The sequence below is a fragment of the Puma concolor genome, chromosome C2, assembly GCF_028749965.1.
Source record: "Puma concolor isolate L17-30 chromosome C2, mPumCon1.1.hap2, whole genome shotgun sequence".
Classification (NCBI taxonomy): Eukaryota; Metazoa; Chordata; class Mammalia; order Carnivora; family Felidae; genus Puma; species Puma concolor.
In genome coordinates, this window is record NC_141675.1 from 87,767,324 (window position 1) to 87,789,419 (window position 22,096).

A 22,096-nucleotide genomic window follows, 5' to 3' on the forward strand; every position below is an offset into this window, starting at 1 on the left:
GAGTGGAGGAAGTAACTGCGGATGCGGTAGAAATAGCAAGAGAACTAGAATTAGAAGTAGAGCCTGAAGATGTAACTGAATTGCTGCAATCTCTTGATAAAACTTGAATGGATGAGGAGTTGCTTCTTAGGGATAAGCAAAGGAAATGGTTTCTTGAGATGGAAGCTACTCCTGGTGAAGATGCTGTGAAGATTATTGAGATGATAACAAAGGATTTAGGATATTACATAAACTTAGTTGATAAAGCAGTAGCAGGGTTTGAGAGGATTGACTCCAGTTCTTAAAAATTTATTTATTTATTTAAAGAATCTCTGCACCCAATGTGGAGTTCAAATGCACAACCTCAATCAGGATCAAGAGTTGCACACTCCACTGACTGAGCCAGCCAGGCGCCCCTTGATTGAGTCCCAATTTTGAAAGAAGTTCATCTCAAATGTTGTCAAACAAAATTGTATGCTGCAGAGAAATCATTTGTGAAAATAAGAGTCAATTTATGCAGCAGACTTTATTATCTTAAGAAGTTGCCACAGCCACCCCAACTTCAGCAACCACTGTAATCACTCACAGCCATCAACATAGATTCAAGACCCTTCACTAGCAAAAAAAAAATTACAACTTGCTGTAAGCTCCAACAATGGTTAACAGTTTTTAGCAATACATTTTTTAAAATTTTATTTTAGAGAGGGTGCCATTGGGGTAGAGGGGCAGAGGGAAAGAGAGAGAATCCTAAGCAGTCTCCATGCCTAGCACAGAGCCCAATGTAGGGCTAGATCCCATGGCCCTGGGACCGTGACCTGAGCTGAAATCAAGAGTTGAACACCCAACTGACTGAGTCACCCAGGTGCCCCAACAAGAAAAATGTTTTAAATTAATGTGTACATTTTTAAACACATAGTGCTATTGCACATGTAATGGACTACAATATATAGTTGTTCCTTGAACAGCTCGAGGGTTAAGGGAGCAGACTCCCAAGCAGTTGAAAATATGCATATAACTGTTGATTCTCCCCAAAACTTCACTAATAGCCTGCGGTTGACCAGAAGCCTTACCAATAACATAAACAGTTGATTAACACATATTTTGTATGTTATATATATCATATACTGTATTCTTAACAAAAAAGTAAGCTGGAGAAAAAATGTTATTAAAAAATCATAAGAGAAAAACTTTACTGTATTTGTTGAAAAATATCCGCATATAAGAAGAGCCTTGCAGTTCAATTCTGTATTCTATGGTCCACTTTAGTGTAAACATAACTGGGAAACTCAAAAATTCATTTGACTCGTTTTAATATGATATTTGCTTTATTGTGGTAGTCTGAAACCAAACTTACATTATCTCTGAGGTATGCCTATAATAATGATCCTAGTACTAGATGTGTGTCGTGTGTGGACTGAGGAGAGGTTCTTCGGTTTTTGGGTTTTGTTTTTGTTTTTTAGAGAGAGGGTGACCAGAGGAGAGGGCAGGAGGGGGAGGAGAGAGAGAATCGTAACTAGGCACCATGTTCAGTGCAGAGCCCAATGCAGGGCTCAATCTCGTAACATTGAGATCATGACTTGAGCCGAAACCAAGAATTTGACACTTAACTGGCTGAGCCACCCAGGCGCCCCTTTTATTTTTTTTTCTGGGGATAGATTCTAGGTTAGACTTAGCATAAATGAGGAGGAAACAAATAGGAGCAGATAATGAGCGCAAGAAATCAAAGGAGTTGGGTTCAAGGCTAGCAAAAGAGGAAGTAGGAGACATCAGGTGCCTAATAGAAAAGGGCTAAAATGGGAAGAGAGTGGGTATGTGTGTGTGAAATAGTGTAGAATATTGGGTGGCCTGCCTTTGGCAGTTTTAAAAGTAGAAGAAAACTATCTTTTATATGCTACCTCCCCAATCATAATATGCTCTTTTTAGGCAGCCATTCTATGCCTTATCCTTTGATACCCTTACTTTCTTAATTTATGGTTAAAAAGTATCTGATAATGAGTTTTAAGAAGGCATTATTTGACAGGCCATATTATTCTTGCCAGAAACATACATTTGAAATAGGAACTCTTGATTAAAAATAGTTCCAGGATTGAAAAGAGTAACATTCCTTGCTGCTTGAAGGGAGGAGAAAATACTGCAGTATTTAAATTTTAAAATTTTCGGTTAAAACAAACTCAATATAAATAAAATCCAATACAGAACTAAAACATGGAAGTTTCTTTCTCCTTTTCTTAATCACATCTCTTTTCCTAGAAATAATATTATGATTCTTTAACATAAATACACAAAAGTACATAAATTATATACAGACAAATAATACTTTAAACAAAAATGAGTTTTTAAAATATATGGTTCTGCATTTTGCTTTTTTATTCCATTGCTCTTAGAAAGAATTATATAATGACATACACAGACTTTTGGGAAAGATGCTTTGACATGGGTGGAGGACTTTTATACTTTGTATCTAACCTTACTGCTCAATTTATCATTTATTAACACAAAGCATTGTTCTGTTTACATGCTGGCCAAGCATGCCATAAGCCAATTTAATAATTGTTACCCATATTTTAAGAATTGTTAAGTGTCCTTGTTTACTATATATAAATGATCTGGTTTATTGTAATGCACACACATGATCTGGCAAATGATTTGAACATATGCATATAGGAAGATAACATTTTTATTATTGCTTTCTAAACTTCATCTATAAAATACTTAAGGATTGGGTAATAGACACTAGACTGAGTATCAGAAGACCTTGGTTCTGTTCACTTTCCTCTCATTAAACCATTGTGTAACTGGAAAAAAACTTTTTCCAGAATTAAAAATGTTTTTGGTGTTTATAATTCTGTGAATCCACTCACTAAGAATATATAATATTAGGGATTAGAAGTTAGGTACTTAAGTGTCAACTAAAGGGTAGTCTGCTTTCTTAGGCTAACCTAAATTAGATATTTGCAGCACGTATATAGCTTCATCACCAGGGGGAGTCCTCCTCAAAATCTTCTTTCTTCCTGTCTTTTACATAAGTTTGATTAAGTCTCTTAACTGGGCCATAATTTTCTTATTTGTAAAACAAAATGGTTGGGCTGAAGATGGTTGAGTTTTTGTATATGAATGACTTAAAGGTTTTAAAATATTTTAGTTTTTGAAGAGGACACCTTTATAAATCTATGAGTGTTTTAAAGCAAGATGTGCAGATTAGGAAGTTTTTAGAGTTGTTTCAAAATTAAGGTTTAAATTTCTGTATCAATTCTATTTTTTTCCCCTAAAGCTCCTAAAAGACGACGGCCTGCACGTTCAATATTTGATGGTTTCCGAGATTTTCAAACTGAAACTAGTAGGTATCTTGGGCCAGTTTATTATCTCTCTCTTCCTCCTTCTTCTCTCTTCTGTCCTCTCCCCTCACTCTCCCACATAGAAAACCACAAATTGGAAAAGCACCCATACACTCTGCTACAAGTCAAGATCCTGGTTTGGTTTGTTTTATATAGGTTTTTTTTTTTTTTTTAAGGAAAAAGATTAATCTAAGGAGTCACCTTATTTTATTATTTATTTTAAAAATTATTTTAGAGAGAGTGTGTGTGAATTGGGGAGGGGGCGGGGGGGCAGAGAGAGAGAGGGAGGTAGAGGGGGAGAGAGAATATCTTAAGCAGCCTCCATGCTTAGCACAGAGCCCAACATGGGCCTTGATCTCATGACCTGGATCATGACCTGAGCTGAAATCAAGAGCTGGACACTTAACTGACTGAGCCACCCAGGCACCCCACGAATCACCTTAAATTTTTAAAAAATATTTTTATTTTATCTTATTATTACTATTTTATTTTATTTTTATTTTTTTTTTTATTATTACTATTTTAGAGAGAGAGAGCATGGGAGGGGCAGAGAAGGAGAGCATCCCAAGCATGTTTTGCATTGAGCACAGAGCCTGACTTGGGGCTCAATTTCATGACTGTGAGATCATGACCTGAGCTGAAGTCAAGAGTTGGATGCTCAATTGACTAAGCCACCCAGATATCCCAGGAATCACCTTTATTTATTTTATTTTATTTTATTTCATTTTATTTTATTATTTCATTTCAGTTTTATTATATATGTATTTATTATGTTTATTTTTTATTTATTTTGAGAGAGAGATAGCAAGTAGGGGAGGGGCAGAGAAAGCAAGAGACAGAATTCCAAGCAGGCTCTGTGCTGGTAGCACAGAGCCCAACATGGGGCTTGAACTCACAAACTGTGAGAACATGACCTGAGACAAAATCGGGAGTCGGACGCCCAACTGACTGAGCCATCCAGGTGCCCCTGAAATACCTTATTTTATTTTATTTATTTATTTATTTATTTATTTAATATTTTTTTTTTTTAATTTTTTTTTTTTTTTCAACGTCCACCTATTTTTGGGACAGAGAGAGACAGAGCATGAACGGGGGAGGGTCAGAGAGAGAGGGAGACACAGAATCGGAAACAGGCTCCTGGCTCTGAGCCATCAGCCCAGAGCCCGACGCGGGGCTCGAACTCACGGACCGCGAGATCGTGACCTGGCTGAAGTCGGACGCTTAACCGACTGCGCCACCCAGGCGCCCCTGAAATACCTTATTTTAAAAGGAATTTGTGAGTTCAGTCTGTGATTGTTACTAACTTCCCCTTGAGCTGAATTGTTCCAAATGCTAACCTAACTGATGATAGAATAATAAGAGTGATGGAGAAATGTAAGAAATCTGGTAATTTACAAAGTTAATCAGCTTTTGAACAAGCACTTAAATGTTGACTATAATAAAAGAAAAAGGTGGTTTCCCCCAAGGTCTTGATATCTCACCTCACATCAGTCATAATGGATAGTACCAAATAGGCAAGAAATAAGAAGTGTTGGCAAAGATGTGGAGAATAGGGAACCCTTGTGCACTCTTGATCGGATTGTAGATTGGTGCAGCATATGGAAAACAATATGGAGGTTCTCAAAAAATTAAAAATAGCAATACCATATGACTCAGTAATTACAATTCTTGGTATTTATCCTAAGAAAACAAGACATATGCACCCCTGTGTTTATTGCAACATTATTTTCAGTAGCCAAGATATGGAAGCAACCTAAGTGCCCATCAATAGATGAATGGGTAGAGAAGATATGGTATTACACAATGGAATATTACTCAGGCACAAAAAAGAATGAAACTGGGGCACCTGGGTGGCTCAGTTGGGCATCCAACTTCGACTCAGATCATGATCTCACGGTTTGTGAGTTGCAGCCCTGTGGTGGGCTCTGTGCTGACAGCTCGGAGCCTGGAGCCTGCTTCAGATTCTGTGTCTCCCTCTCTCTCTGCCCCTCTCCCACTCATGCTCCTCTCTCTCTCCTTCAAAAATAAATGAACATTAAAAAAAAAAAGAAACCTTGCCATTCATAGCAACATGTATGGACCTTGAGGATATTATGCTAAGTGAAATAAGTCAAAGAAAGACAAATACCATATGATTTCACTTACGTGTGGAATCTAAAAAAAAACCATGAACAAACAAGCAAAAAGAGACTCCTGCATGCAGAGAATAAATTGGTAGTTGCCAAAGGGGAGTGAGAGGATAGGTAAAATAAATGAAGAGGATTAAGAGATACAGGGGCGCCTGGGTGGCTTGGTCCATTAAGTGTCTGACTCTTGATTTCGGCTCAGGCCATGATCCCAGGGTCGTGAGATCAAGCCTTATGTCAGGCTGTGCTGGGCGTGGAGCCTACTTAAGATTCTCCATCTCCCTCTTCTCCCTTCCTCCCCAACCCACTGCTTGCATTCATGCATGTGGGTGTGCTCTCTCGCTTGTTCGCTCTCTCTCAGAAAAAGAAAAGTCACGGTGATGAAAACTACAACATTGAGAATATAGTCAGTTAATACTGTAATAATTTGTATGGTGACAAAGGTAACTACACTTACAGTGGTAAGCATTTTGTAATGTATATACTTGTTGAATCACTGTGTTACACACCTTAAAGTAAAAGAATATTATGTGTCAACTATATTTCAACTTAAAACAATAATTGAATAATTGGCCAAAAAAATCCCGATAGCTGTCAGTTTAAAGGAATGACCATAATGAAAATGGATTATTGTAGTGTATTGAAAAACAGAACAGGAAAAAGCCACACCACCCAAAGCAGCCACTATTAACATTTTGGCTATAATTTTTTTGGAATAGGTTTATATCTTTCTGTGGAGTTAAGTCAGAATGAGATTCTTGGCCTTATTCTTTTAGAGGATTTAGTACTGATTTAGCAATGGAATCTTAAAAGGAAAGTTGTTTAGAGAATATGTGAAAAACTATTAGACCATGCTTGATTTTGTAGTTGATTTGTAATGAGCTCACTGAAGCACAGGTAGGCCTTGTAACTTTGGAGAGAGTTGAAAGGGAACCCAGACTAGCTCTGGTCATTCAGGGAAGCCTGTGCACTTCCAGGAGAAGGTGACAACAGGTGGTGGTGTTCTCTTACTGTCAGAATCTTTGAAGATTGGGAATGTAGCTAGAAACGGCAGATACATTAGGATCATTGAACTGGATAAATGGAGATGGAGTTTTCTCCTCTGCTAAAGTTGGTTTGGAATATGAAAAGGAAATATTTTCATTCTGTGACTCTACTATAATTTTCGGCTTTTATCCTTCCTTACATTTGGATTGAGAGCACCAGCTAAGTCTTAAGACTCCCTCCCCACCTTGCTTTGTTTTGGGGTTTGTTTGTTTGTTTTTAGAATCAGCATTAGATATTTGCATTTGCATTTGGGGTCAGGCATGTTGTTCAGTAATTCTTGCAGTTGATGCATGTTTTTTATATTTCTAGATGCACGGCTTTTATTTTCTGGCTAACTGAAATTTCCTTATCCTCCTGTGCTGCAGTTCGGCAAGAACAGGAATTAAGAAATGGAGGAGCAATAGATAAGAAACTGACTACCCTTGCAGATCTTTTCCGGCCACCCATTGATTTGATGCATAAAGGCAGCTTTGAAACAGTAAGTTGTTGGAAATTTTAAGCCTTAGGTATGAATCCTTTTGCATTTTCAATGCCATTTTTTTCTTTCTAAGAACAAAAAAGTTTCCAGCATATAGAGAATCGGCATCTTAATAAGTATGACACAAGTGTGAGATACCTAAAAGTTTACATGATTTATATTTATGCCAGCAGTAAATGAGATGATTTGATAAAAATCCTTTTATTACCCTTGTGTGGTATCACTTTAGAATCTTTGCCATTTTGGTAGCTTTTGAAAAAAATCTTAATGTGTTTTAGTTTGTGTGTATCTTTGATTAGTACTGAGACTAGTGTGCCTGTGTTTATTGGCCGTTTGTGAATTTTAGGTATCTTTTGCCCATATTTCTATGGGAATCTTACTGTATTTTAAAAGAGTATCTATGTAGTTGCAGAATATATTCTCCCTCAGTTCTTGGTTTTAATTTGGCTAACGCCAAAGAAAAACTTTCCAGAGCAGGTTTATTTGATTGTCTGCTAAATTATAAGCTTAATGAGGGCAGGGGTAACATGTTTCTTTTTATTTTGGTAATCATTGAGACCCAGTTTATGGTATTTTATAGAAACATAGTATTTGTTAAACAAATGAGTTTGGTTAGGATTTTAAATATCCTTCTCTTAAAGTGTTCAAACAGCTGCTTTTGTGTGTTGACTAGCATGTTAATGCTCTTTTGAATCAGAATAGCATTTCCATAGATGTAAATCACTTAAATTTTAGGTAAGTCTTATCTGTTAGGATAAAGTGGGTCAAACAATCACAAAAATGAAGTTTGTAGCTACATATTTGGAAGTTAGTTATGCTTGATTTTTTAAAAAGATTTTGTACTTTGACATATTCATATAGTGGCCTAAATGAAATACTCAGGATTAAAATTTTAACTGTAAGCCCATTCTTCAGTTTTAATTTTCTGAATTGTAAACTCTCAGAGTGTTTGGCTGCAAGTAACAGAAAATCCAAATGATGGTGATTTGACTAAACAAGCATTTCTTTTTGTTATGTAAAGAAGACTAGAGTTGATTGAGGGAGTTTTTGGTGTTCATTAGTCAGCTCAAAGATGTTTTCTTTCTTTGCCTTGTGATCTTAATATGGTAGCTGTGTATCCTCTCTACTGTTCTGGTGATAATTCAGCCATTGAGAGAATAGCAGCAATATAAAAGGCAAAAAGGACTTGAGTTTGTTTTGCCATGTTTCCCATTTTTAGTAGCTTCTGAGTTGTTCAGGGCTGAATGAAATAACTCTGCGTTTGATTTCGTTTGATCCCTTTGGGCTGATAAAAGCAGTTACTTTGATGCTTGTTCGTTGAGGGAAAATGTGAATCTTGTTTGATCTTGTCCTCTGAAGTTTGATTCACTTTAAGTTATTATATGACCTGTTTTTCTTTGTATTTCATGACCTATATTATTCGCAGCAATCTATCTTTTATTTACTGATAATATTAAGCTTTATTGTTTACAAGTCTTTAAATGACATAAACACTCCCACAAAAGGTAGGCATTTAATTATGGCTAGTGGTAAATCCATTAGTTTTATAAAAATTAGGGAGGTAATATACAAAATTAAGTCACTAAAGATTAAGGAGGTGAATGTTAAAAATTAGAGGGACACTCTTGCTGCTCAGGCAAAAGCCATAGGTTTGGGCACCATTTTAGATGTAGATTTGAGCTACAGTTTTACAGGTTTAGAAACTGGACTTTCTTAGTGTAACTAGAGGTAGAGTATGTTCAGGTGTTCTGGTTCATGCTAACCAAATGAGAAACTGATTAATTCACTTGTTTACTCAGGAACTATTTATCAAAGCCTTCTATTATAAGGTCTTGTTCTAGGTAATGGGGATTATATTTGTTGGGATAAAGATTTGACGGCATATGAGAGAGACCAGGAAGAAAAAAAACAGCTTAAAACAAGATAGAAGTCCAGATTGTTAGTGGTTCTGCTATATAAAGTTACTAGGAGTGGAGTTTTTTTCTGTATTTCACTGTTGTTTCCTAGGTCTTGCTTGCTTCTGTTTATATGATTCAAGATGGCTCACCACCTTGTTTGCTTTCCAGCCAGCAGAAGGGGGGGAAGGGGCACACTTTTTCCCTTGAAAGGCACAACCTAAAAGTTGTACATATCACTTCTGTTCACATCCCATTAAGCAGAACTCAACAACATAGCCACACATAGCTATAAGAGACACTAGGAAATCCAGATGCTTAGCAAAAATTGGAGCCTCTGTTACTAGGAGGGAGAAGGGGGAAATGGGTATTTGGTACCTATACGCAGTTTCTGCCATAGGGAGATAGTGATAAACAAGCTCTACAGAGTTCTTGCCATCAAAGAGTTTATAATCTAGGGGGAGAAACAGACTATAAACAAATAAAGAACATAATATATAACATATAATTAGTGTATATATATTTTATATGTATGTTTGGTATGTATGTATATAGAGAGAGAGAGAGGCAGAAAGGGAGGGAGAGAGGAAGAAAAATTTCAGGTTATAATAGTTGCTGGGAGAAAGAAAAATAGAATAAGGGAAGGAGAGAGGGCTATTTTTTTTTTTTAATGTTTATTTTTGAGGGAGCATGCATGCATGTGTGCATACAAGCAAGAGAGGGGCAGGGAGAGAGAATCCCGAGCAGGCTCTGCACTGTCAGTGCGTGGGTGGCTCAATTGATTAAGTGTCTTAACTCCTGATTTTGGCTCAGGCCCTGATCTGACAATTCATGGGATCAAGTCCTGCATTGGGCTCTGCTCTGACCATGCATGCGGAGCCTACTTGGGATATTCTCTCTCTCTCTCTCTCTCTCTCTCTCTCTCTCTCTCTCTCCCCCCAAATAAATAAATAAACTTTTTTTTTTAAAGGTACAAGTGTTGTTAATGGAAGTTAAAAGCAAGGTTGATTTCATAAGTTTCACATATGTCTATAATTGTGATAGAACAGAACTATTTTAGATAGTAAGATCAGGGAAGATTATGAAAGGATGAGATTTGATAGAAGTCTGAATAGAGTGAAGGACTATGAATCATAGGAATGTCCAAGGGAAGAGCAGACAAAATAGTTAAGTGTAAAGGTACTGATATTGGAAATATCTAGGCCTATTTCTGATACAGCCAAGAAAACCCGTGTAGCTGGAACTGAGTGAGCATAGCACTTAGGATGAATGATCTGACCTGGGCAACAGAACATTTCTTAGGTTTTCTTATTTCTCCACTAGCCCATAAGTTCCATGAACACAGGGACTTTGTTTTATTTACTGTTCCACAGTGCCTGGGAGAGTTTCTGGTACATGGTTGGCCCTCATTAAATCTGTGTTAAATGATTGAATGGCATAATCTGGAGTACATTGTACAGAAAGAGTCAGAACAATTTCCCTGATATTCCTTAATGCATATTTGTTAAAGTTGCCATTCAGTTACACATGCACCTAGTCCTAATTACTAAGAGTAATTTCAAAAGTACTTGCTATAAATGTGAATAAAAATAATTAACATTTCCATAAAAAAGTACTGTGTATATTCCTTCTTAGTGTTATATATATATATATATTTCCTCTATATCCTTGTTTTTCATACTTTCCTGATCTGTCTGGGACTGAGAGAGAGGTTAGTCTTTACTGTTTCCCCCTTGTCATGATAAATCCCATCACATACCTATTTGGTGTAGCCATATTTACCCTTGCGTCTCCCTGTAATGGCTTTTAAATATTGACTCAGAACAGCCTAATAGATTCCAAGAGGGAAGATTCATCATTGTCCCATGGTCCACTTACACCTCTAGCCCTTGACTCATATAATTTGTATACTAAGTGAGATTGTGTTAAGACTCTCTTATAGTTAGTCCAGATGTTGCTTTGCATGAAATTTGTATCTTCTGTGGTTCCTTCCTTCTAGCAGTAGTTTCTTAATAGATCTTCAGATGTTTTTGCTGGTATAAGGTTTTGCCTCATGTAAGCTTCAAGAAGGCAGGGGTTTTTGTGTTTTGGTAACTACTATAACCCACCATCCATAACTGTACCTGAAACACAGTAGATACTCAAATACTTGGTGAATGAATGAATCTGAACTAATGAAAGCATGAATGTGAATGAATGAATTTTTAAAAAATAGAAATCAAATGAATGCATCATTTTTAAACTCTGAGCTTTTTAAAATTTATTTTTGAGAGAGAGCGCACGAGCTGGGGAGGGACAGAGAGAGAGAGAGGGAGGCAGAGGATCCAAAGCAGGCTCTGCACTGACAGCAGAGAGCCTGACGTGGGCTCAAACCCATGAACCATGCTGTGATGACCTGACCTGAGATCGGATGCTTAACCGACTGAGCCACCCAGGCTCCCCTGGACTTTTATTATTTTTGACGTTACACATTTTTTTCCTTGTCAAGTGCTGTAGTCGAGGCAGATGTAAATTTACCTTGTGTGTTAATTTTTTCTTTATTCTCAAATAGTTTTTCTTCCATTAAAACAGTATAATTACTTACTACTCATTTATGAAATCTGTATGCATGCTATAGGTAAGGAAGTAAGTGGGGCACTACTACATCCTAGGAGCAAGGAGTTATTATATTTATATACTTTAAGCCTTTGAATACAGCTTCCTGACTCAAATACATGGATAATTCTTTTTAGAACTTGTGTTTTCACTTGTGGAATCAGTAGTGAATATTAGAAAATGATTTTCTCTGGGGGATTCATACAAAACAATAGGATAATAGTATTTTCAAGATTGCATAAACCTTAAAACAGAAGATATTCTTAGTTTTGCATTTTATGATACTTTCAAAATGTTATGTTTTTCAATTGTTATTAATCTGAGTTAATTGATTCTTAAGATTTTCCCATGTCAAATTGATTAGGAAAAGAATATTGTTCTAGGACAAAATTATTCAAAACTATGGCTTTCATTTCACTTCCTGTGCAGAGGTTTGAGGTAGCATTTGCTCATTTGCTTTTGTGCCATTCTTTTCCTGTTCATCAACATTTCTTAGGTCTTTGTGATAATGAGGAACTGTGAGGCAAAAAGTACATACTCATGATTGATATTTGTATTATACATTGGGGAGTCTTGGAGATCATTCTGAAATAGTCTGTGATCCTGTGATCTCATTTTTGAAACCCATTCTTAGGAATAATAACCCCAAGAGAAGAAACCCTCAACAGCTTTTACTGAAATGTCTAGGGTAGTTCTATAAAATAGCAATAGATACATACTGCTTACATTTGTTTAAAAGGAGAGATATTTGTGGATAGGGATTGGAAGAGATGATATGATAGGATTACATGATTTTTTGACCTAGTTTGTGGAATCTTTTTTAGGTAAAGATGTTTAATGTACAAAAAAATCTAGCCATTAGAATAATAACAGTGTATAAATGAAAAGCAGTTCATTTAAATTTGAAAAATGCTTGAAAATGAACCTTGTAATTACATACATATACTCAAATTAATGTATAGATACTGAAAACTCTAGGTGTCATATTTGAGAAAAAATTTTGTATTTATATGAGGACAGCTTCTGAATTCTGAAACATATCAGTTACCAAATAGAAAGTGTTTCTGACAAATGTTATATAACTTTACTCTACAGGCCAAAGAGTGCGGCCAGATGCAAAATAAGTGGCTAATGATAAACATTCAAAATGTACAAGACTTTGCATGCCAGTGCCTCAACCGTGATGTGTGGAGCAATGAAGCTGTGAAGAATATTATCCGGGAACATTTCATTTTCTGGCAGGTGAGGAGAATTAATCAAAATTTTTGTTGTATTTTACTATTGTAGTATGAGATGTTGGGGAGGAGGCAGTAGGTTATAAAATGGGAAAAAAATTAACAGTTAAATTGTGATATATGAAAAAGTAAAACTACCCATAATGGCTGAAGTAGTAAGGACAAGTGAAAATAAGGTCAGCAATGAAGAACTCCTAAGGGAAGGAGGAAAAAGAACCAACCCATGTAAGCCACGTAGTATTTATATCTCAGAAGAGTTGATATATTTCAATAGAATGTACAACTATACTATTCAACAGAAATATAATGTGAGCTACATAAGTAATTTTTCCAGTAGCCACATTTAAAAAGGTCAAAAGAAATAAGTGGAATTAATTTTAATATATTTTTATAAAGTCACATTCTGTCATATAAAACTAATATTAAAATATGAAGTGGTGTTGTTTGTTTGTTTTTTGGTGTTAAGTCTTTAAGATCTGGTGTGTATTTTATATTTAACCAGTATCTGACTAGCCACATTTCAAGTGCTTCAATACCACATGTTCTAGTGGCTACTATAATTGACAGTACTGATATAGAAGTTCTTGAAGTAATGGAAAAACATTTGACTAAGGCCTAGATTTTAGCTTGAGTTTGATACTCCCATCTGTGTGTCCTTACATTTATCACTTAGGGTCTTACTGGTTCTAGTTTCTTTTTATATAAATGATCCAAGCTAAGGTTAGATGATCTTGCTCTGGTTTTTTATTTTATGAAAAATAAATTGAAAATAAAAACTTCTGAATGAACTTAATTCTTTTCCCAATGCAAGATATGCTATTGATTTGCCTGTTCTCGTGTGTTATAGGCCCCTAAATTCAACATGATTTTTCTGAATGGTAACCTTTTATTCAGCACCTGTTGATTATCTCTTTGCCTAGCATTATGCCAGGCATTGAACCATATAATATATAGTACATTGTGATTTATTAAGATGTATATGGTTGAAAGTCAGGAATGACATAGATGGACAGATAACAACAGGAAGGGCAATACCTCTTCTGAACTGGGAAGAGAGAAAGAACAGAGTGATATGTTTATACAAGTTTCCAGAGGCATTGAAGGCAGGAAGTTGAGGGAGTTCACATCAGATGGCTTTAATTATCTAAGACAGGAGTGAAAATCTAACATATACCAAAGGTGTATTTGGATAATTAATTGCTGTTGGTATATTTAACAAAGATCTAGTTGACACTTTTTTTTTAATATCAATGACTTAACAGGTTTATCACGACAGTGAAGAAGGTCAGAGATACATACAGTTTTATAAGTTAGGGGATTTCCCCTATGTTTCTATCTTGGATCCACGGACAGGTAAGATTTATGTCAGCTTACAGCCTTTAACTTATTTCTCTTTCACTTATCTAAATAATTGACCTTTAATATTTGACTTGGATCCAGTTTCAGAATTATTTGTTTTTTTATGTTTATTTATTTATTTTGAGAGAGAGAGAGAGAGAGAGCATGAGCAGGGGAGGGGCAGAGAGAGAGAGAATCCCAAGTGGGCTCTGCACTGTACTGTGAGATTGTGGCCTGAGCCAAAATCAGGAGTCGATGCTTAACCGACTGAGCCACCACGCATCCCGAGAATTATTTGTAATACTTTAGATGAAGGGTTTTTGTTCATGTCCGTGAGAAATATTTAAATATCTATGAAGTATATATTTAGGAGTCTGTTTCTGGTAACTTTGGGAGATGGGAGTATTTTTATATTTTTGTGTAGTTTTGTCCTTTGAAAGAATAACTTTTTCTTTCTTGTTATTTTATAAGGAATCTCCTTTGATTTTCTATCATTAAAATATTAAGATTGTTCAGTGGCTGTTGTAATCCCATCAGAGAAGCAGAGGGTAGAGTTAGTTTTATTATTAATTTGAGTTTCATACGGATACTGCTTTGTCTGAACCTCTTCCTAAATGGCAGTTAATGATATCAGCAGGTAAAGTAGCTGCTCTGTCATGATGGCCAGGAATCGCTTAGGTTGATTATAATTAATGTATCCTCTAGTTTATGAACATACTATGTAACTTAGGCTGGTGAGGGGTGGAGTGTGTTCCCAGTAATTTAATTATGCATATACCAAAAGAAATATTTAATGAGAATATTCAGAAAGAGTATTGATTTTATTATATACCCTGGTTTTTAATTTTTAGGTCAGAAGCTAGTAGAGTGGCACCAGTTAGATGTATCTTCTTTCTTGGACCAAGTGACAGGATTTCTGGGTGAACATGGGCAACTGGATGGACTTTCTAGCAGTCCCCCCAAAAAATGTGCCCGTTCAGTAAGTATGACTGAGAAGTGGTGATGGGCAATTAAGTGTAATTGCATATAAATATCTTGTGTAAAATGTTTGAGTAAAGGTAATAATGTAAAAGTTAAAGTTTGTGGCTGCACATCTTAGACACCCTCCTTATATTTTGATAATTTCCCACATAGGTGTCCTATCTTCTCAGTGAGATTATAAGATTCATATTCCTAGTCTCCTTTACAGTTAGGGTAAGGGCATGTGACCGGAGACCTGGATTTAGAAATAAACAGTGTGAATGTGTACCGGTAGGTAGGAGAACTGATAACGGCAAGCTATCCACTTCTTCAGGGGTAGCATGTCAGGCCTTTTGGTATCCAAGTCTAAGCAGCAGTAGAAATGGTATTTTTCCTAGACAGCTTTCATAGTGTAGCTGGACATTAGTACTGGTTATATAGCTTTGGGGTCTGGCTCCCTGGCCCACCCAGAGATTATTTCTGTACTTAATTTCTATAATACGCTATTATGAGGCAGACCTGTTTGATAATTGAAGTCAAGATTGGTGGTGAGTAAGAGACCTTCAGAGATAATGGGACTCTCATTTGGTGGTAGGAGCTATTTGGGTTTGATGGCAGTGAGAATAAAATTAGTTTTAGAGGATATGACTTTAACAGTCCATATAATGCAGTTATGAAACTGTTCCTTAAGTTTATCACCTAGAATAAAACACACAGGCACAGAATGGTATGCATGCTTGCCAAGGGGTGGTATAGAATTCTTCTCCCCGCCCCCCCCCCCCCCCCCCCCCGTAGAGAATTTTTATTGAGGTAGATACAGTAGTACAAAACATTGTTTCAGCTTTTTTTGTTTTTTTCATTATTCTGAGAAGTTTTGCTTAGGTAGAATTCTTATTTAAGGCAAAAAAAACCCCCAAAGAGTCTTTATAATTGCCCTGAGAGAGTTTCTTATCTTTTGCAGTCATACCTAAGGCTGATATTTTCAAAAACCAGAGCCTGAGCTTGTGAGTTGCTGAATTACAACAACATAAATTAAGTTAACAACTTCACCAGGTCTCTTATGAAAAGTAAGACGTTTAGTGGGAAAGAATGGGACCATAACATTGGACAAATACATAGGGATGATTTGGGTGACCAGTACCTCAGACCCCACTTCTGATACAATTCTATGAATGTTACAAATACTGATCAACTGTGTGCAAGAGAAACACCAACAGATAATGACTTAAACAAAGAAGACATCTACTTTGTTCAACAAGAAGTCGAGGCAGGCAGTCTAGAATGTGACTTCTGTGGATGTCAAGAAACCAGATTTCTCCTCTTCCTCCCTCCCATCCCCCCATCCTTACTGTTGGCTTGTTCGTACAATCACAATATAGATGCTCTGCTCCCAGGCATTATATCCAAGCATGGACAAGGAAGATGGGGGTAGTGCCTCTGTACAAAAGTAAACAGATACAGATAAGAGTTCTGCTTATTTTAGCTGGACATATTTTCTTGCACAAATACAATTAAGGTCCTGTTAAGAAAGCAAAGAAGACTGGATGTGAGATAGGAAACTAGTAGTGTCTGATATAGTGCCATTCTTTAAAATCAACATACATGGTACGGAGTGTTATTATCTGCAGTCAAAGCCATTGCATGTCATGTGGGCATATCTATTTGCTTTTATGTTTGTAATAAGTTAGCCTTTATTTTATTTTTGAAAAGTTATAGCTATTTAAAAAAAAAAAAAGATTTTATTTTTAATCCCTGTACCAAATGTGGGGCTCAAACTCTCAGCCCTGAGATCAAGAGTCACATGCTCTACCAACTGAGCCAGCCAGGTATAAGAACAGTTACAGCTTTTTAAAAAAATTTTTTAATGTTTTTATTTATTTTTGAGGGAGAGAGACAGAGCATGAGTGGGGGAGGGGCAGAAAGAGAGGGAGACCCAGAACCTGAAGCAGACTCCAGGCTCTGAGCTGTCAGCACAGAGCCCAATGTGGGTCTCAAATCCATGAACCGCGACATCATAACCGGAGCCAAAGTCAGATGCTTAACCGACTGAGCCACCCACGCGCCCCTTGAAGAGCAAATTTTAAATTTTTCATGAAATCCAGTTTATCAGCGTTTATACTTTGTGCTTTTTGTCTCTTATCTAAGAAATCTTAGCCTAACCCAAGATTTTATCCCATGTTTTTTTTATTTTTAGCTCTTAAGTCAGTGATCCATTTTGAATGAATTTTTGTATATGGTGTCAGGATAGGGTTGAGTTGGGGCTTTTTGTCTGTCTGCATATGGCTGTACACTTGTTCCAGCACCATTTGCTGAAAATATTACCCTTTCTCCATTGAATTGCCCTTTGCACCTTTGTCAAAAAATGATCATATATATGTGTCGGTTTATGGACTCTTCCTTCCAGTGATTATGTTATGTCTTTCTCTACACCACTTTTCTCTGTCTTAGTGATAGTAGCTTTGTAAATCTCGAAATTGCATGGTGTAAGTTCTCCAACTTTATTCTTCTTTATAGTTGTTTGGTTATTTCAGATCCTTCGTGTTCCCACATAAGTTTTAGAATCAGTTTGTCACTTTCTTTTTTTAAATTTTTTGAGGAACCTCCATACTATTCCAGAGTGGGCTGCACCAGTTTGCATTCCCACCAACAGTGTAAAAGTGTTCCCCTTTCTCCGCATTCTCACCAATTTCTGTTGTTCCCTGAGTTGTTAATTTTAGCCACTCTGACAGGTATAAGGTTGTATCTCATTGTGATTTTGATTTATATTTCCCTGATGATGAGTGATATTGAGCATCTTTTCATGTGTCTGTTAGCCATCCAGATGTCTTCTTTGGAAGAGTGTCTATTTCATGTCCTCTGCCCATTTCTTCACTAGATTATTTGTTTTTTTGGGTGTTGAGTTTGTTAAGTTCTTTATAGACTTTGAATACCCTTTGTCCAGTATGTCATTTGCAATATCTTCTCCCATTCTATTGGTTGCCTTTTAGCAAGGGAAGCTGCTGGGATTTTGATTGGATTTGCATTGCTTTATGGATTATTTTGGAGAGAATTGACATCTTGACAATATTGAGTATTCAGGTCCATGAAAATGTATCTCTCCATTTATTTAAGTCTTAAATTTCTCTGAACAATATTTTACAGTTTTTGTATATTGACCTTGTAGGCTGCAGCCTTCCTAAATTTACTTACTAGTTCTAGTAGCTTTTTTGTAGATCCCTTAGAATTTTTTTTTTAATGTTTATTCGTTTTTGAAAGACAGAGACAGACAGAGCACAAGCAGGGGTGGGGCGGAGAGAGAGGAGGACACAGAATCTGAAGCAGGCTCCAGGCTCTGAGCTGTCAGCACAGAGCCCGACGTGAACTGCGAGATCATGACCTGAGCCGAAGTCGGACACTCAACTGACTGAGCCACCCAGGCACCCCTAGAATTTTTTATATATATGTAGATGGTCATGTCGTCGACAAATAAAGACTTATTTTACTTCCTCCTTTCCAATCTCTATGCCTTTTCTTTTTCTTAACTAGGACCTCCAATACAAAGATAGATAGAAGTAGTGAGATTAGACATCCTTAACTTGCTTCTGGTGTAGGGGTGAAAGTATTCACGCTTTTACCATTAACTTTGATGTTAGCTATATGTTTCTTATGGATACAGTTGATTTGCTAAAATTTTGTCAAGAATTCTTGGGTCTATATGTTCACGAGGAATATTGGTTTATAGTTTCTTTGTCATTTGTTTTGTCTTCCTTGTAATGCCTTCTTTTGGTTTTGGTATTAGGTTAATGCTGGCCTTTGATGAATTGGGAAGTGTTTTTTCCTGCTTCTGTTTTCAGGAAGAATTTGTGTAAAATTGATTTTATTTCTTCCTTATTGTTTGATGACATTCACCAATAAAGCCACCTCGATCTGGAGTCTTTGTGGGAAGTTTTAAACTACAGATTCAACTTATTAATAGATATAGGACTACTCAAGTATCTACTACTTCTTTAATGAGCTTTTTAGTAGGTTTTGTCTTTCCAGGGCTTTGTCCGTTTTATCTGAGGTGTTGAATATATTGACATAAAGCTGTCCATTATATTTCCTTGTTATTCTCTTTAATGCCTGTAGCATCTATAGTGATTGTTATTAATCCCCTGTTACTGGTAATTTGTGGTTTCTTTTTCCTGACAATCTGATTAGAGGCTTATCAGTTTTACTGATTTTAAACAACCAGCTTTTGGTTTTAATAATTTTTCTTTTGTTTTCTAGGTTGTTGATTTTTGTTCTTTCTCTTTCCTTCTCTGCTGTTTGGATTTAATTTCATTTTCTTTTTCTGTGTGGGTACTTTTTTTATTTAAGATGGAAACTTAGTCATTAATTTCAGACTTCTCTATTATGTGTGTTGAGTTCTGTAATTTCTCTGTAAGTGCTTCTCTAGCTCCATATCACAATTTTTTTCTAGCTGAAAGGGAAATTGATAAATGGAATTTTTTAGCTGGGTGTGCTTTCTTTTATAGACATGATTAGGATTCTGTAAGTAAAGAAAGAAAGGAGAATGGATATTGGATAGGAAGTCTGTAGTGTCTGCCATGTTAGACAGTCTTTAAAATCAAACTGCATGCTGTGCACCGTCATTATTATGAACCTGCAATCCACTTCAAAGCCATTGCAGGTCACATACTTACCCTTTTTTTGGTGGTAGCTTAGCCTTAAGTTTATTCAACATTTTTTCCTTATTTTTTTTTTTTTTTTTTTTGCTGTATGATTTAATTTTTTTTGTTATATGATACAAAAGCCAAAATGAGGTTCCTTTAGTTTTTTGTTATTGACTCATATATTTTTTGCCTTTTTATTGTGGAAAATTTTAAGCATATTCATAAGTAGGAGTTTATTGAGCCTGTATGTATCCATTAACTAATTTCAGTAATTATTGCATGTGGCCAGTCTTGTTTCATTTATATTCCATCCTATTCACATTATTTTGAAATAAATCTAAGAATTCATTTTTTATTCATTAATGCTTTGGCATGTATCTTTAAAAGATAAAGACTCTTAAAAGAAACAAAAAAAGAAAAAAAACACAAAAAAAATAAAGGCTCTTTATTTTTTTGAAACACAATCACAATGGCAGTAACACGTCCTTAATTAACAGCAATTCTTTAATATCAGGAGATATCTACTGTTCATCTTACAAAATTTACAAAATTTTGTTAACTTATAAAATTTTTTTTAATGATTTGAGTTAGGATCTAAATAAGTTCCATTCAAAAAAACCCATATTTTGTAACTTAATCAGTTTAGTGATACTTGTGACAGAACTTTACCTAGCGGAAAACTGTTGGAATTTGCTTTTCTCATGATCACAATGAAAACCTTCATTGTAATTAAGCTTGGGAAAATATAATTGTTGTTTTTCCCTATTTATTATATGCTGTTTCATTTTGGTTTGAATGTTACAGATCTGTTAGATTTTTTGCAAAATGATGATTACCGAGTTGTTGTTATCCTCTCTGTGTCAGAGCAGTGCTAGTTGAAGAATATAATAAGGAGCAAGGTAGACATCCTTTTCTGTATTGAGTATTTTAAAAACTAGTGTTTGGCTTTATATTTAAAACCTTAATTCTTGTATTTTTCTGGGCCAGGAATAAACCGTTTTCTTGATTTTATTAATTTTGATGTAAAGAAAACTTGTGCTTGCAGCACCGTTGTGGCAGGTCGTAGCACAGTTTTATTTTTGTTTTTAAAATATACATTCCATCTTGGCTGTGTAAGACAAAGTTGTTGCACTTAAATAGCTTAAAATTTAGTAAAGAGAAACATTCAGCAGGAAATAATATTGGCAAGCTGTTAATATTTCTCATGTCCTGTTTGACTTTATCTATTTTTGGGTTTAACTGTTTTCTTTTTCTTTCCACCCATGTTTTATGACTGCAACTTGCAGGAGAGCCTTATAGATGCAAGTGAAGACAGCCAGCTAGAAGCTGCCATCAGAGCCTCCTTGCAAGAGACACACTTTGATTCAACACAGACAAAACAGGATAGCCGCTCAGATGAAGAATCTGAATCTGAACTTTTTTCTGGCAGTGAGGAGTTCATATCCGTTTGTGGCTCTGATGAAGAAGAGGAGATGGAGAATCTTGCCAAGTCCAGAAAATCTCCCCATAAAGATTTGGGGCATAGAAAAGAGGAGAATAGAAGGCCACTGACTGAGCCCCCAGCCAGAACTGAGCCTGGAACAGCCACAAACCACCAAGGATTGCCAGCCGTGGATTCAGAAATACTAGAGATGTCACCTGAAAAATCAGATGGAATAGTGGAGGGCATAGATGTAAATGGTGAGTTACATTCTAGACCTGCTTTACTTAAAACTTGAATGTTACTGGAGGGGTTTATATATTTGTTTACATTAGTCTTCTGTCTTAAGCTGTTGTATCTTTTTTTTTTTTTTTTTTTAAACCCTTTCTTTAGGACCAAAAGCACAGTTGATGTTGCGGTATCCAGATGGAAAAAGGGAACAGATCACTCTTCCAGAGCAAGCTAAACTGCTGGTGAGTATATCTAATTGGAAGTGTTTACTTGAAGCAGAGAAACTAATTAATTGGCATAATTGGCTTTATGAGTCTTTGAAATAGATGGTATTTAGTTTGGCCCCTAACTGAAAACTTACTGTGGTGAATCTTAATTCTAAGTATTTTATTACCTTCTTGAATTATCTTAGGCAAGTTACATAGGGTCTGTCCAGTCAAGGATTTTCTGTTCGTGGCTGCATGGGATAGAAACCCAGCTGAAGTTATTACCTAGCAAAGGGGAGTGGGGTGGTTATTTTGAACATAATAGTGGGGTTCTTGGGTTTCCTAGTAGCTGAAACTGCAAAGGGGTTGGTTAAGAACCAAGATTGTTTTCCTATGTCTCTCTCATGGGGCTTGTTTTGTTTCCCTCTTGTGATTTTCTGCTTCACACCATTCTTCTCTCTATACTGGTGGTTTTTATTTACCTCTCAGCTTGTACATGGTTCATCATAGTGATGCTTGAGGGCCTTTTCCTCTGAAGTCCACAGCTAATGGGCCTTTCCTCTGTGTTTTCTAACCCCTGGAAAAGAGAATGGGTCTGACTGGCTTAGCCTAGTGTA

General features: G+C 36.2%; 1 protein-coding gene and 1 long non-coding RNA gene across 3 annotated transcripts in view; both read left to right on the forward strand.

Moving 5' to 3' along the window:
- Window positions 1-22,096, forward strand: part of UBXN7 (UBX domain protein 7) — a 58,201-nt gene that overhangs the window by 28,706 nt on the left and 7,399 nt on the right. For both annotated transcript variants that reach the window (XM_025913743.2, XM_086675113.1), the window contains 7 exons: window positions 3,251-3,316; window positions 6,853-6,965; window positions 12,551-12,697; window positions 13,953-14,043; window positions 14,880-15,007; window positions 20,909-21,302; window positions 21,436-21,515. In XM_025913743.2, coding sequence (XP_025769528.1) covers window positions 3,251-3,316; window positions 6,853-6,965; window positions 12,551-12,697; window positions 13,953-14,043; window positions 14,880-15,007; window positions 20,909-21,302; window positions 21,436-21,515 — 1,019 coding nt within the window. The remainder of the gene's footprint in view (window positions 1-3,250; window positions 3,317-6,852; window positions 6,966-12,550; window positions 12,698-13,952; window positions 14,044-14,879; window positions 15,008-20,908; window positions 21,303-21,435; window positions 21,516-22,096) is intronic.
- On the forward strand, window positions 3,323-5,433 carry LOC147577396 (uncharacterized). Its single transcript, XR_015240230.1, has 2 exons — window positions 3,323-4,275; window positions 4,557-5,433. It is a non-coding gene; the product is annotated as an uncharacterized LOC147577396 (long non-coding RNA).